At 37.6% G+C, this 14,580-nt stretch overlaps 1 protein-coding gene across 14 annotated transcripts; it reads left to right on the forward strand.

Moving 5' to 3' along the window:
• The first annotated feature begins 1,302 nt into the window (after positions 1 to 1,302).
• On the forward strand, positions 1,303 to 13,608 carry up (Troponin T, skeletal muscle). Of its 14 annotated transcripts, none has more exons than XM_034969414.2 (14): positions 1,303 to 1,461; positions 4,197 to 4,236; positions 4,580 to 4,621; positions 5,271 to 5,288; positions 5,614 to 5,631; positions 6,390 to 6,417; positions 6,719 to 6,844; positions 7,087 to 7,302; positions 7,790 to 8,008; positions 8,419 to 8,511; positions 8,910 to 8,990; positions 9,420 to 9,498; positions 11,127 to 11,335; positions 13,384 to 13,608. In XM_034969414.2, the coding sequence occupies exons 2-13, from the start codon at positions 4,214 to 4,216 to the stop codon at positions 11,333 to 11,335; spliced, it is 1,152 nt and encodes a 383-aa protein (XP_034825305.1). In that variant the 5' UTR covers positions 1,303 to 1,461; positions 4,197 to 4,213; the 3' UTR covers positions 13,384 to 13,608. The 14 variants fall into 14 exon arrangements, with proteins under 14 accessions (XP_034825305.1, XP_034825307.1, XP_034825306.1 ...); XM_034969416.2 differs by having other exon boundaries at positions 11,130 to 11,335; XM_034969415.2 differs by lacking the exon at positions 9,420 to 9,498 and adding an exon at positions 10,139 to 10,217.
• The last annotated feature ends 972 nt before the right edge of the window (positions 13,609 to 14,580 follow it).

The raw sequence follows: 14,580 nt of genomic DNA on the forward strand, positions 1-14,580 counted from the left end.
TATTATGTAGGTACGCGAGAGGCCGAGATGGCAATCTGGGTATGAGGCGTGGGGACGCTTAGCACACCCGCACGTCACCTGCGCTATAGCACACCGGGTTAGCGCGGGGACTGTGCGGGTGGTCCCCACCCCGATTGCCATCTCGCACTGTCGCGTAGGTTATTTAGTTTCTACTCGATCTTAAAAGTCGATTTCGTCGCAATGCAAATGCCAGTGTTTTTCGTGAATCGTGAAAAATTTCGTGGTAAAAATATACCATCAGATCTAAGCTTCAGTCTATTGCTGACGTCACTAAAATGGCGGCCACGAGCATTAGCAATTTGCGGGACTTATAGGTACATATAAAATCAATACAAACCCTTGTGCGTACCTATACAATTTTAGCTCTCCACAAATCTGCAGATCTGGGAAGGCTGGTACCTCGAGTACTGACGAGCTTTCCGGAACAGCGGGAAACAATTAGAACCTATGGACTAAGAGCCCGTGAGGACCAGACCTTCGTTATTTTATAAACCCTGAAAGTTTTACGTTACTGCCCATTGTCCCCAACACAGGTAGCAACGATCAGCGACTATGACGTTTGGATCATCGTGGCTTTGGCAAATAACAGGTAACAAAAGTGTATAAAATCTTTCGTCAAAGTATACTTTAGGGTTCTTACCCTAAACTTTATTACCAAGCCTCTGTGGTCCGTCCGTCTGTCAGCGGGCTGTATCTCATGAACCGTAATAGGTAGAGAGTTGAAATTTTCACAGTAGTATATACGTGTATTTCTAATCCTGAATCCATCGCCGGCTCATTACTGAGTACGAGTCTCTTTTCATAGTTTGACCATAGTCCACCACGCTGGCAAAGTTTACTTGCGCTTCAGACACCTTTGAGAATACTATGGAGAACTCTCAGGCTTACAGGGTTCCTGACGACGATGTTTTCCTTCACCGTTAAAGCAAGTGATATTTAATTGCTTAAAATATACATAACTTCGAAAAGTTAGAAGTGCGTGTCCGGGATCGAACCCCCGACCTCCCGAATAGATGACCGACGTCTTAACCAATAGGCTATCCCCACTAATCAAACTATCAGTTGAATACGAAAGGTGCTACATTTAAGAGGCCTCACACCTGTATCCACCGGGGCATGCGTCATGTACCTACTCCAGCTGACGAAATGTCACTGACGATATTAATTTAGGTGTTAGCAAAGGTACAGCCACGCCCTTCGCCCGCTGGTAGGTTTATCGCACTGCAGGGTTTGGTGTAGTCCGCAGAAACCGGAGCTGGCTGCGTTCGGCTCAAAAATGACCGCGGCTAAATATAACCGGCGTGGCGAGGGGTGCGGGGACGCCGCGGCGGCGAGCGAGCCCGCGCCGCGCCAGAGCCGCCCCGGTCGCCGCGGACTCCACATTCCAACGTCGCTGTGCTGCCGGTCTGGGCCTGAGTGACCGCCTTCAACCCTCGCGACGTAAGTGCGTGCGTGCAGTGCAGTGCCCGATTTGTACAGTGTGTAGTTGTATACGGCCTCTTAAGTGAAAATGCGTTCGGAAAAGTTTAAGTTGAAACAAGTTCGGAAGTTTCAGTTTTTCGTAGCGAAATGGACTGTCAGTGGTGGCCAAAAATAAACGCAACGGCTTGTGCCAAATCGAGTCGGTGCGGCTCGGCGGCCGCACGGAAATAGACACACCATCTTTAGCGCGCGGGATAACGTTACCGCGCATAAAGTTTACCTAAAAACGTGAATTTTGTACAAAATTCATATTATATTTACCTACTCTACATGAGACCAATTTTTTGTTACACACACTATACACTGTACACTGGTTTGTTGTTTATGTTAACTTACATTATTTGTAGAGTTGCAAAAAAATGTAAAATAGCCAATTTGTGAAAATTAAAAAAATTATAAAAAATATATTTTTTGCCAAAGTAAAGAAAATAATAATATCTTGAATTTTATATAGCACATCTGTTAAAAGTATAAAAATAAAATATTATGTTCAGAAAATATTGAAATGGGTAATCCACATTTTAGAATCCATAATTTAAATTTTCAAAATAATTGTAAAATCAAATTTTTTGAAAAAAAAAAGACTAATTACCTATCTAAGTAATAAATAAAATAAAATTGTAATTTTTCCACTACCTACCATTCAAATACATAATTTTTTTACAATTTGCAACACAATCTAATTAAATTCATCCACTAAATTGGCAATCAAAATTCCAAAAATATTAAGAATAAAAATTTAAATCCCAACGAAAACTGCAAAAATTATAACCGATAAAATCAGCATACCGAATCCACCAAGCCGAAGACTAACAGAAATCCAGTTTAGCAATCTTTGAACCGTTGCCAACGAGCATGTAGATCGCGCCGTGGGAGTAACTAATGGTAGGAAAGATAAACCGGCCGAAAATAGATGAACTTCATAAACAATCAAATTGTTCAACGCGATTAAGTTTGACATGCTACCCATAGGCTATTTCGATCACTTGGCACGTAATGTGAAATATTAATGACTTTATTGACACAAATATGAGATATAAATCGATATGACTTCAGATAACGATTTAAACACTAATATTAGTTGAATTAAGTAGATCAATGAACAAAACTGTAGTAAGCTTTAAATTTTTAACTTCATGAATTTTTTATAATACCTGTTGATGAGCTTATTGATACAAATATAGGATCCAATAAATATAATGGCTTTAACACATGAATTGATTATTATTTAAATACCAAGCACATTTGATTGCTAAAATAATCTAATTTATCTAAACATATTTGGATTTAGGTTTTGACAATTTGCCTTTCTAATATTTGATGATGTAATGTTTTTTGTAGTGTTTTAGGGACTACCATTGGGTCCTATTTTATATCTACTGCATACTTACAACTTTTTCTGTAGATATGAATTTTCACAAATTGCAAACAATTGATAAAATAGGTGATGATTAATTAAGGCAAACAGTTACTATGCTACTATAATACCAACAACAACATACCATTAAGTAGCAAACAATAAAAAAATACGAAGAATGTCAGTGACCAACAAGTTAACCCTTTTTTTTTTTTTTTTTTATTAACTATCAAATATTGAACATTTTACAAATACTTTTAACACAACAAAAAAAACCACTAAGGTTTAGTATGTTGCTTATCATTCCGTCCATTCCGTCCATTAATCGATTTTGGGTATAGTGCTTCCATAAATAATATATACATTATGTATAGAAGCACTAGCACTAGGGAGCGTTACATGATAATAATTTGTTATATTTAATTTTTCAAAAATGGGAATTGTTAATATTTGTTTTGAAAGTATGATTTTAACTTGTGTTTAAAGTTAAATTCGGTTAGTCCTGACCTAAAAGTATTATCTAAACTATTTATTAGGCGAGGGATCATGTACGCGCTGGTGCGCTCACCATATTTATTTTTTGCAGAGATGGTAACTAGTTTTTTTTAAGTTACTTTGCGTGTCTGAATTTTGTTAATAACTTCCTTTTGCATGGCTAAATTAAAAAAATGTTCTTTCAGGATCGTAAATTGAACTTTGTCATAAATATTAATCTCTTTACAATACTTAAATATAAGATTTTCATTATTTTTTGCAAGTAGTTACCTTGAACCTATAATTGGCTGATTGGTCATAAATGAAGAAATGAATGAAAGTTTTAAATTATAATGATATAACAAATGAGTGATTATACTAATTATGTAAATGAACAACATAATATCACGTATTGGTGGACGATAAGAAGGAAAATAGAAGAGGTAGTAGGTACAAAAAATGATAAATTGCCATATTATTTAAATCCAATTTGAAAAATGGAAGACATGATGGCATGCGTGTAAAACCAACTCTGTATTCTAAATTAAATGTTAAGAAAACTGTGAACATTTGTTAAATAGTAAGAATTGACACATGAAGATTCAGAAGAGTTTTTAGAATTCTTAGTTAAACATTGTGGTTAATTCTGTTTTATACAGTCTCTAAATTAAACTAAAATGACAGATTCAAATGTATTGCTATACCTTTCATAATGCTCTATGCAGAAAAAGATAGCACTTTTGACCTGTCAATTTAATTAAGAGATTGTGAACAACAAATTCGACCTCATATCAGACTGAAATACATAAAACAATCTTAATTTAGTAACAACATAGTTCCTAATCTATATTTTGCCTTACAGACTAATAAATCATCAACATGTCTGACGAAGAGGAATATTCGTAAGTATCTCAATTCAATTCTTTAAAACGCTTAAAAACTATCTATTTCTGCAACTCTTTTAAGTAGACTATAAACACTGTAAACAATTTACCAGTCGGATGACTGTAATTTTACACGATATCAAAAAACACTTGGAGTTACACATATAAGACACTTTTTTACCATTATATGTAATCGCAACTGTTTCGATCTCCTCTGTTTTTTCGACATACTTTTTTGTATTCACAGCCCTTGTATTTTTGTCCCGACTAATATTCCCATGTATGTAAACTTGTAAAGGTGTTGCACCGTGTGGCCCACCACACTAAAACCCCCTTTATTAACCTTTGGTGTGTTCCACAGTGGCTCCGAGGAGGAGGAAGTCGAAGAAGAAGTCGTGGAAGCGTAAGTATTTGGATACAAAACATTCCTACAGTGTCCCCAAAATTTAGCGTCATATAGATTCCCCGTTTGATTGTAGACGCAAGCTTTGAAGTCTAGTCTCTTGCCTTGGCAATTTGCCGATTAGAAATGTTTTAGAAAGCAAAGAATTACTCTAGTGATTAGTGTCAAATTTATATGCAAATAAAATTTCAAAGACCTGTTTACATTCATCCCCCATTTCTTTAACTCCCTTTACCATTAGCTGCACGCCCTCACCGATTCCTCTCTCTCTTTGTTACAGGAAGTAAGTGGGGTGCCCTTTTGATGATCCAACACTTGCACTCATTTAGGCTAAGATTAGACTCCTGTCTAACACTTCTAGCGACGCTGCTTTTATTGCTTTCAGACTCTCCACAATCCGTAGGAGCTCCGCTTAGAATATACGCTTTATTAACTTCGAGTTAGGCAATCTTTCCTAACACCATACCGCATTCAACACGATGAGTAGATCAGTAAGTTGAACCGTAAGTAGTCGATCTAGAAAAATGATGAGCCTTTGTAATATTTATGGTTTCGTAGAATAATCGTCTTAATATGATAAGATAGATAGATAAGTTTCTAATTTTGTTTATTTTTCCCTTTTTGCTGCCGTTGCCGTTTATCCATGAAGACCCATCCCCAGACAAGAGTGAGTATTAGAACCGTCGTAAACAATCTAAGGACAATCGCTTCGCTTTTAGTGACTGAATGTGATCAGGACATCTGTATGCAAACGCTGTAGTTGGGAACAACATTAATATACTGCACTGGGTGAATGAAACCAATGGACTGAAAGATGTTAAGATATGCTGAACAAAATATTTAAAACAAAAAACAAAAGTAACGACTTTGTATTTTGGATGCGCGAAATAATCCTCTCACTGCTTTGTTTATTTATCTATCTCTTACTTTTATTATAAAGAGTAGAACATTGTAAAGTATTGTAGAGGCTGATTGTTATTTTCTGTTTCTAGGAGTAGACCGTCGATCCCGTAAGTTGCACCGCTCTCTGTGGTGTCACTAACTCAGTAACGCTCACATTAACTCGATACGGCGCGGGCGCATGCTGGAGCGACTGACTCCAGATATATCGCGACCGACCGCACGATCGTTGAATAAACGATTAACCGAACCATGGCCGGCCGCTATTTCTGTTAGCCAGTAGGCGTTCTATTTATGAAAATGCCGCGCTGCGCTCGCGCCGTCCTGAAAAAATTTCGATGTCGGTCAACGGAGAACTCGACGAGATTTCCCGGTTTTCTATAATAATTGCATGTTGGGAGTAACTAAAGCATGGCGACGATTTCCGTATGTTTACCGTTTTACCATAACCCTCGATAAGTAATACCATATTTTGTTTCATGAACGTAAACACAACACAGATAAAACATTTACAAACACAGAGACACTGAACAGAACATGCTTTATTGACAAACGTTGTAATAATATTGATAATCGATATTTGTAATGGCAGATCAGACATGTAGACGAGATTTACATAACAGATTTAAGTGTTAGCTGTGTTCATAACAAGCGTTACGCTGCCGAATCATTAACGAGTCAAGAACTACACCAATATATTTTATCAGATGTGACGCTGACGGGTGCAGGCTATTGATGGGAGATCAAAATAATAATTTCATAATAACAAACGCTATATGTATTGTAAGCCGTTGCAATAACGGTTTTTAACATTAACCAAATGACTGCGGTCCAGTCACAACATTGATTTATTTTGTTTGCTTTACAGGGGTGAGGGTGATCCAGAATTCATTAAGGTGAATATCCCAAAAATTAAGAACTAAATAATAAAGAATTTGAAGTGAAACATACAATCAAAGATTAATAAAAGTTTGTATTATAAAAATAAAAACAAGCAAAGTCAATAAAACTAAAATAGATGTAATATTAAAACAGTAATTAATTCTACATTACTATTCCAATAAAACCCCTACCATTGTGAGATTAATTGAAGAAGTCAGGAACTTATCAAAGAGTAATACGACGCATAGACAAATCAGGCGGTGATTTGATTGTAAACTAATTTAATAATAATTGAAGGTGTAATTCTTGTTTTAGCGTCAAGACCAGAAGCGGTCGGATTTGGACGAGCAGTTGAAGGAATACATTAACGAATGGCGCAAACAGCGGGCCAAGGAGGAGGACGAGCTCAAGCGCCTCAAGGAGAAGCAGGCTAAGCGCAAGGTGAGACCATTGATACGCTTTTGTAACGAACCCTTGATACAATCATTGCACAGACAAACCTTCCTATTGGCATCAGCATGTTTAGCAACAGAGCAATAAATTCAGCCCACAACTAATTTTGCAATATTCCCAAACGATTATTATTTACCAGTTTCTAATAAGCTTAATTGGAAAATCGAAAAACTAATCATGACAAAAACTAGAAAAAATTTGATTCATCATTTTATCGTTATTGTTAACAGGTTTCTCGCGCTGAAGAAGAAAAACGCCTCGCTCAGAAGAAGAAGGAGGAGGAGGAAAGAAGGGTCCGTGAGATTGAAGAGAAGAAACAGCGTGACATCGAAGAAAAGAGACAACGGCTGGAGGAAGCCGAGAAGAAACGCCAGGCTATGCTCCAGGCGATGAAAGAATCTAGCAAGACCGGACCCAACTTTACCATCCAAAAGAAGAGCGATAACGTGAGTATGTCGGCAAATTAAAATAAACTTTTTTCCAAAAATCCCCAATATCTAATTCTAATTCATTTTAAAAGAAACTAAGGAGTAAGGACTGAATTATCAAACATTTTTCGCCAATGACCTGTGAAATGAAGATCAGGAAAAGATATTCTTAAAAGAATAATCGGATAAGGATTAATTTAAGACGTTTGATTTTTTTTATAAAAATAAAATGAGATATAAACTCACAAGTAATGTCACAACCCAATGAAAAATTCTAGGAAATGTGCACGTAAGATAAAAAATTATCCGTTTAATTCTTAAAACAAAAATGTTGTCGAATCCTCAAGTGAATCAATAATTCAGAATTCCCTTACCGAGAAAAACCAACTAGAAACTCGGCGGTTGTTCCTTTCAAAAATTCAAATAACAATACATATTTGTTATGTGTACATACGTGATTGCATTCCTGTTGTATTGTATTGTCATTATTGTATTCGCTTGGCAGTTCGGCCTTAGCAGTGCTCAACTCGAACGCAACAAGACCAAGGAACAGCTGGAGGAGGAGAAGAAGATCTCCCTCTCCATCCGCATCAAGCCCCTCACCATCGAAGGCCTGTCCGTGGACAAGCTGCGGCAGAAGGCCACCGAGCTGTGGGAGTGCATCATCAAGCTCGAAACAGAGAAATACGATCTCGAGGAGAGACAAAAGAGGCAGGACTATGACGTAAGTACCATTTTTATACATGTTTAAAAAGAGGAACTGATTGATATATCAACAACGTCCAGCTCACGCTTAGCTCTAGTTTTACATGCAGGCTAAGTTAATGTTTTCAAAAATTCCACGGCTAGGCTATTTCACGGGGGTCAACTTGTAGTCGCATCAAGTTCATTGTTGTACCCTTTTTATAACTACGCCGTCACATGACCACTAAATTGACTGTTATTCTAAATTTAAAATTCAGGGTGAGGCTATTCAAAAGAGCAGATTTGACTTATTTTTTTGATTTATTTTTAATCCGAACAATTGTGTATAAAAAAAATCTGCATCAGGTTTTTAAGGGAATGTTATAATTTTATGCTTACTTTATAAAATTATATTAGCGTGAATGTTCATTCTAAGATTTTCTTTAACAGTTAAAAGAGCTCAAAGAAAGACAGAAGCAGCAGCTAAGGCACAAGGCTCTCAAAAAGGGTCTCGACCCCGAGGCGTTAACAGGCAAACACCCCGTAAGTAATCTCTAACCCGCTTCTCAAAATCTTAAGGACACCTTAAATTTTAACAGACGAGTTTAACTAAGGCCGTCGCATATCTGACGAGGTGCAGCATACAGCATTTTTCACTGCCAAACCATTATCGATTTTGTTACGTTGGAATAATATCGAAATTAATTGAAACAACTGCATGTCTGACTTTCCCATTTACTCACGGGATAGTGGTTTTGTCAATTGATTTAAGATACTATTTCAAAGTAAAAAAATCCACTATATTTTGGTACAGTAACAAATTATGATCTGCGGTGCACCTCGCTAAATATACCTATTAGTTCAAACTACAAACGTAAAAAAATCAACATTTCGGTTTAGGTAAAATTTGAAATTATGTATTTTGTATTTTTGATTTCCAGCCCAAAATCCAAGTTGCGTCAAAATATGAGCGACGCGTCGACACACGTTCCTATGACGACAAAAAGAAGTTATTCGAGGGTGTAAGTACAAATACTAATACATAAGATTTAATTTAGAAAGTCAGGTAGTCAAAAACAAGAATTTGTAGAATATTTGCTAGCTTTTTTCCACGAAAAATAGGGTCAGACCTGTCCCGCTGAAAGATTTCAGCCATGGATTGTCGCCAGCAAAGCTTTCTGCGACATCCTAACATAATGTCGCAAACAAACCGATATGTAGTATGAGATTGACTGCCGCATCTGCAAACTGTCGATAAGTTACTAAACAACGTTGTTTTTTCTCAATAAGTCCATACATTTTTTGTCCAAAATATAACAACGTTGCTCAGTAACTTATCGACAGATTACGGCTGATATTTATTAATTTCGACTGGTAGGCTTTACTAGGGAAACTGCATTCAAACGCCAACTTAAATGTATCTTCCGATTCAAAATGATACCTTTAAACAGGGTTACGATACCATAGCGGCGGAGGTTTTAGAAAAAACATGGAAAGAGAGGATGGAGGAGTTCTCGAACCGCACAAAGAGTAATGTTTAATTGTTTTTGTCCCACGGGTGTCCCACAATTGTCCCGGGTTGTCCCCCACAGGCATGTCCTCATGTCCCCGGCATGGTTTGCGTCCGGGTCATCATACACTCCATAATATTGTCTGCAATACATTGCCAAATCAGTTCATTACATAATCAAATCAATATTAAATTGTTTTTATCAAATTTAAGTAGGGCCTCAACAAAAACTATTTTAGATAAATTTAGGGCAGATTTTTCAATCGCCAGATAAACTTTAATTGACGAATAGGTTTGAAGTATTGACAGATTTCTTATACAAATCTGTCAAAACCGCAATTTTATCCCTCAGATAAAAGTTATTTGATCATTTAAATCAGTCCTAAGAGCGATCACGCACTCATCCGATCAGAATCCGTGAAAACACTAATACAAAAAATATCTACGACATTGTCATAAGCGACCATACAAAACAAAAATGAACGTATTTTCACTCATCACGGACTCGGATCGGATGAGTGCGTAACCGCCGTTAGTGAGTAAAAACTAAAGTTACCTGATTTGGCAATGTTATGTTTACTTTTTTTCCAAAATGCATCTCGTTTATCTTTTTTTGGTTTTGAAACCTTTGAAATTTATCCTTGTGTTAACCGTTACTAGGATCTAGAAAAACTGAACAAGGACTTCTTAGAGAAGGTGTGGCAAGAAAGAGCCGAGCAGTTCGGCAGCAGGCAAACTGGTAAGGCGAAAAGACGGAAAATAGTACCTTACTGTCCAGGCTGGAAATAAAGCAATTGCCGGCCGAGTTTAGAAGAACGAGGTGAAGCCGAGTGCTTCGGAAATGATATTAAAGGGCGAGGCGCCAGCCGCTAAACTAAACGAGGTCGTTAATTGCTATTGCGGCCGAGACTTGAATAGTACTTTTGTTAAGTTTACTCGTATATTTTCTCATACCAGGCTAAGGTAAGATTCTTACTCTTTCTTCCCTGTCCTATCTTGCATTTTTCACAAAACTTTCAACTATTTTTGCTGTAGGTTGACAATATTTGTTCTTTGTTTATTTATGTATTTGCACAAGTATGTTTGTTTCCTCTTTTACACAATATGGAACACAAAACAAAATATACAGTACAAAGAAATACAAAAAATACCTATTAATAATGTTTCTTGATGACAAATTGTAAAGTTACTTAAAAATATCTGCTGGAACCAGGGTTGGCATTGTTTTAGACCAATGCTAGTGCTTTAAACATGATTTACAAAATCAATTTTAAATATTACTTTAAAGAAATAATGCTTTGTTTTAAAAAAACACAGGTTTTGTTGCAACCCTGGCTGGAACTATTACAATCGATTCAAATCATTTTTAATCGTTGTTTTTAATCTTTATTTTTTAATGACGGTCAAAGTTTAACCGTAATCGTAACATAACTTTAACAGATATTATTTTATGCAACTGGACATTAGCTTTAAGAGTTAAATGTAGTCCCACTGATACCAACTTACTGACTTACACACAAGAATCCATAGTCAAGATATAATGTGATAATAATCACAAATTCGGTGCTAGGGCCACTGAATTAGCAATATTGAAGAATGGCTACGGCCACATAAATGAGGAATGATCTTAATAGTATAAATCTTTAAGCAGCGAGACTTCCCAAATGGTTCGGCGAGAGGCCCGGCAAAAAGAAGGGCGACGTCGAATCCCCCGAGGGTGAGGAGGATGTCAAGGCGGAAGTCGAGGATGAGGAGGAACACGTGTACGAGCCCGAGCCTGAGGAGGAGGAGGAGGAAGTAGAGGAGGTTGAGGAAGAGGAGGAAGAAGAGGAGGAGGAAGAAGAAGAAGAGGAATAAGTAAGTAACATTGTTCTTTGCAAAACTATCTGCATCGTATTCTTCGATGATGAGGGTGGCCTTCCCTTATGGTTGAGATTCTCTTGGTATAATAATGGGTTCCCAGATCCTTTTGCATTACAATATTATTAGAAACCAGTAAATACTTTTTTTAAAATTTATATGGCAGCCATTTTGAAATTTTTATTATTTGTTGCTACAGCGGCAATAGAAATACACACTGACACTGGAACAACTCTCAACCTATTACGGTTCATAAGATACACAGCCCGCTGACAGACTGACAGACGGACGGATAGTGGAGGCTTAGTAATAGAGTCCCGTTGGCACCCTTCAGATACTGAACCCTAAAAACAAAAATCATCATCATCAACCGATAGACGTCCACTGCTGGACATAGGTCTCTTGTAGGGCCTTTCACACGCCACGGTCTTGCGCCGCTTGAATCCAGTGGCTCCCTGCGACTCGTCTGATATCGTCCGTCCACGGGGATCTTCCAACACTGCACCTTCCGGTGCGAGGTCGCCATTCCAGCACCTTGGGACCCCAACGTCTATCGGGTTTACGAACTATGTGCCCTGCCTATTGCCAGTTCAGCTTCGCAACCCGTTGAGCTATGTCGGTTACTCTAATTCTCGTACGGATCTCCTCATTTCTGATTTGATCAAGTAGAGAAACTCCAAGCATAACTCTCTACATCGCCCGCTGAGTGACTCTGAGCTTTCTTATGAGGCCCATAGTTAGTTAGAGACTCAGAACAAAAATACGAAACAGTTTTTAAAAAATACCTCAATGGCTGGCTCGATGTGCCAGCTGAAGAAATTTTCATACCTATACTTAAAACGTCCGAAAATAATTTCAGCGTATAGTGAAGGTCAACTAATATAGTAATTTGTAAGCCCGTTGAAGAGCCGATGCGAAAGTGACATATGAATGGGGTTTGGCGCTAACATAATATGCGTTTAAAAATGTTGGCAACAAACCAGTGTAGGGTTGCCAAAGCTTAAACATAATAACCATTTGCGTTACACGAGTATATGAAATCAATTATGTATTGTGTAATTTCCATTTGGCAAGTGCTCTGTTAGATAATTAATGTTTACTAAATATAGAACAGATCGAATAACACGCGGGGGAATTGGTATTATCAGCTTTCCGAAGCCCACGACTTCGTCCGCGTGGACTACTCAAATTTTGAACCCTTATTTTACCCCCTTAGAGATTGAATTTTCAAAAATCCTTTCTTAGCAGATGCCTACGTCATAATAGCTATCTGCATGCCAAATTTCAGCCCGATCCGTCCAGTAGTTTGAGCTGTGCGTTGATAGATCAGTCAGTCAGTCAGTCAAAAAGATCAAAATTATTATGACCAGCTGAAGCTAATAAATGGAACCATACAGCTTTTGGAGGCGACTCTTTTTCAACCACCTTCATGCTGTCGTATGCGATGACAGTTTGAAGTGGTGCAGCTACTAGACTTGCCCATGCGCCCATATAACATTGCATTGCGCACGGTTTAGACAATCGATAGAATCTTTGATTGAAATCCGTCCAACCGTTGTTGGGACGCTTCGGGTATATAAAAGTTTTGAGAAAGATCTCGTCATATTATCTATGTGTTAACTGTCTTGTCTAAAGTACGATTTAGTACTAGTAACTTTAGTTTTAAGTTTGCGTAAAAATTATCACCACCGTATCATCTTACAAATCCAACAACTTCAATAAGTCTCGTCAAAACAAGCAGTGGTGGATTTGCAGTCTTGGCCCCAGGCCATGTAGTAAATAGGTACCAGCCGCACCTTTCTCAGCACTGCTGATAATAGACTACATACTTAACGATTTTTTTTGTTGACAACTTTTATCATAACATCTGTAAATTTTTTCACGGTCGGCCACCTGGCCGCCCTAGGCCCGGGCCTACTTGGCCTTTGGGCAAATCCGCCACTGAAAACAAGCTAAATAAATCAAATCCTAAGTGCTAGGAGTAGGTCAAATACCGAAAATGAGCTACAGGACGCAGAAAACTCATAGTATATTTTTGTTTTCAGATATAAGGAACCATCAGTAAGGAAGGTCAGGTCGCCGCCTCAGGGCCGACGTGTCGGGGAGAACTGTTTTGTAACCAATCCATTAACTTATCGCTATTATAAATTATTTTTATTAAGTATTTATATACTGTTGATTCATTCGTTACAACAACATGGACTTTTTGCATTCGTATGTCGTCATGAACAGCTATGACGTCACAATAAACTAATTTATTTCATAAGGGCTCTGTGTATTTTATTTGTATACCCCTTTGAGTTTTGATCTCGTTGATACAGTGGTGAGTGGAGAGCGCTGTAGAATAAGTATGTGATTTTAGAATTGGAGTGCCAAAATACTTTAACGTATAATTAAAATGAACCTTAACAACCTTATTGTAAAGCTCAAGTTCGCACTACTGAACACGGATGAGCTCTGAGCTTTCAGAACGAGAAGGGTTTGGCCATGATATACCACGCTGGCCACATTTGAGAACACTATGGAGAACTGTCACGCATGCCGGTTTCCTTACAATGTTTTCCTTCACCATTAAAAAGCAAGTGATATTTAATTCTCATTAAACGGTACGTTACCCGTCAGTTATAGAAGTGTCTGTGGCAAAACCTAATGAACCCCTAAGGCTCAATTTACATTGAAAGGGAATGGAAGCGAATTTCTAAAATATCACATAGCATATTGACTTTTATGTCCACCACATAAAACACAAATTTCTTCCCCAAATGAAAATGCGCGGGAATTCCCGCGACTTCACGGGAATTCTCTTTCTCTGTAGAAATTTATGTTTTACGTGGTGGAGATAGAAGTCAATATTAGCAATTCGCTTCCGTTCCCGTTCAATGTAAATTGAGCCCAGACTACATGGTCAGCACATCCCAGACTACATATATGGAAGCTATACCAGTAGAAGCATACTTGCATACTAATATTTTAAATGCGAAATTGTCTGTCAGATTTTTCCCGGCTCAAACATAGAACGTCTCCTCGATCTTGACGGTTGAAACAGAGATACCTTACATCCTGGAGATGGTCATAGAATGTTTTAAAAAAATATAAATCCTTGTCACCAAAATCGGGACAAACTCGCGGGATATAACTGGTATGTAATAAATTGACAGAAAGTTTGGAAGTTAAAAAAAACTAAGTACATTCGATTAACTACTAAATATATTCAATAATTATTATTTTCGATTACCATACAT

Source organism: Maniola hyperantus, chromosome 6 (genome assembly GCF_902806685.2).
Source record: "Maniola hyperantus chromosome 6, iAphHyp1.2, whole genome shotgun sequence".
NCBI lineage: Eukaryota > Metazoa > Arthropoda > Insecta > Lepidoptera > Nymphalidae > Maniola > Maniola hyperantus.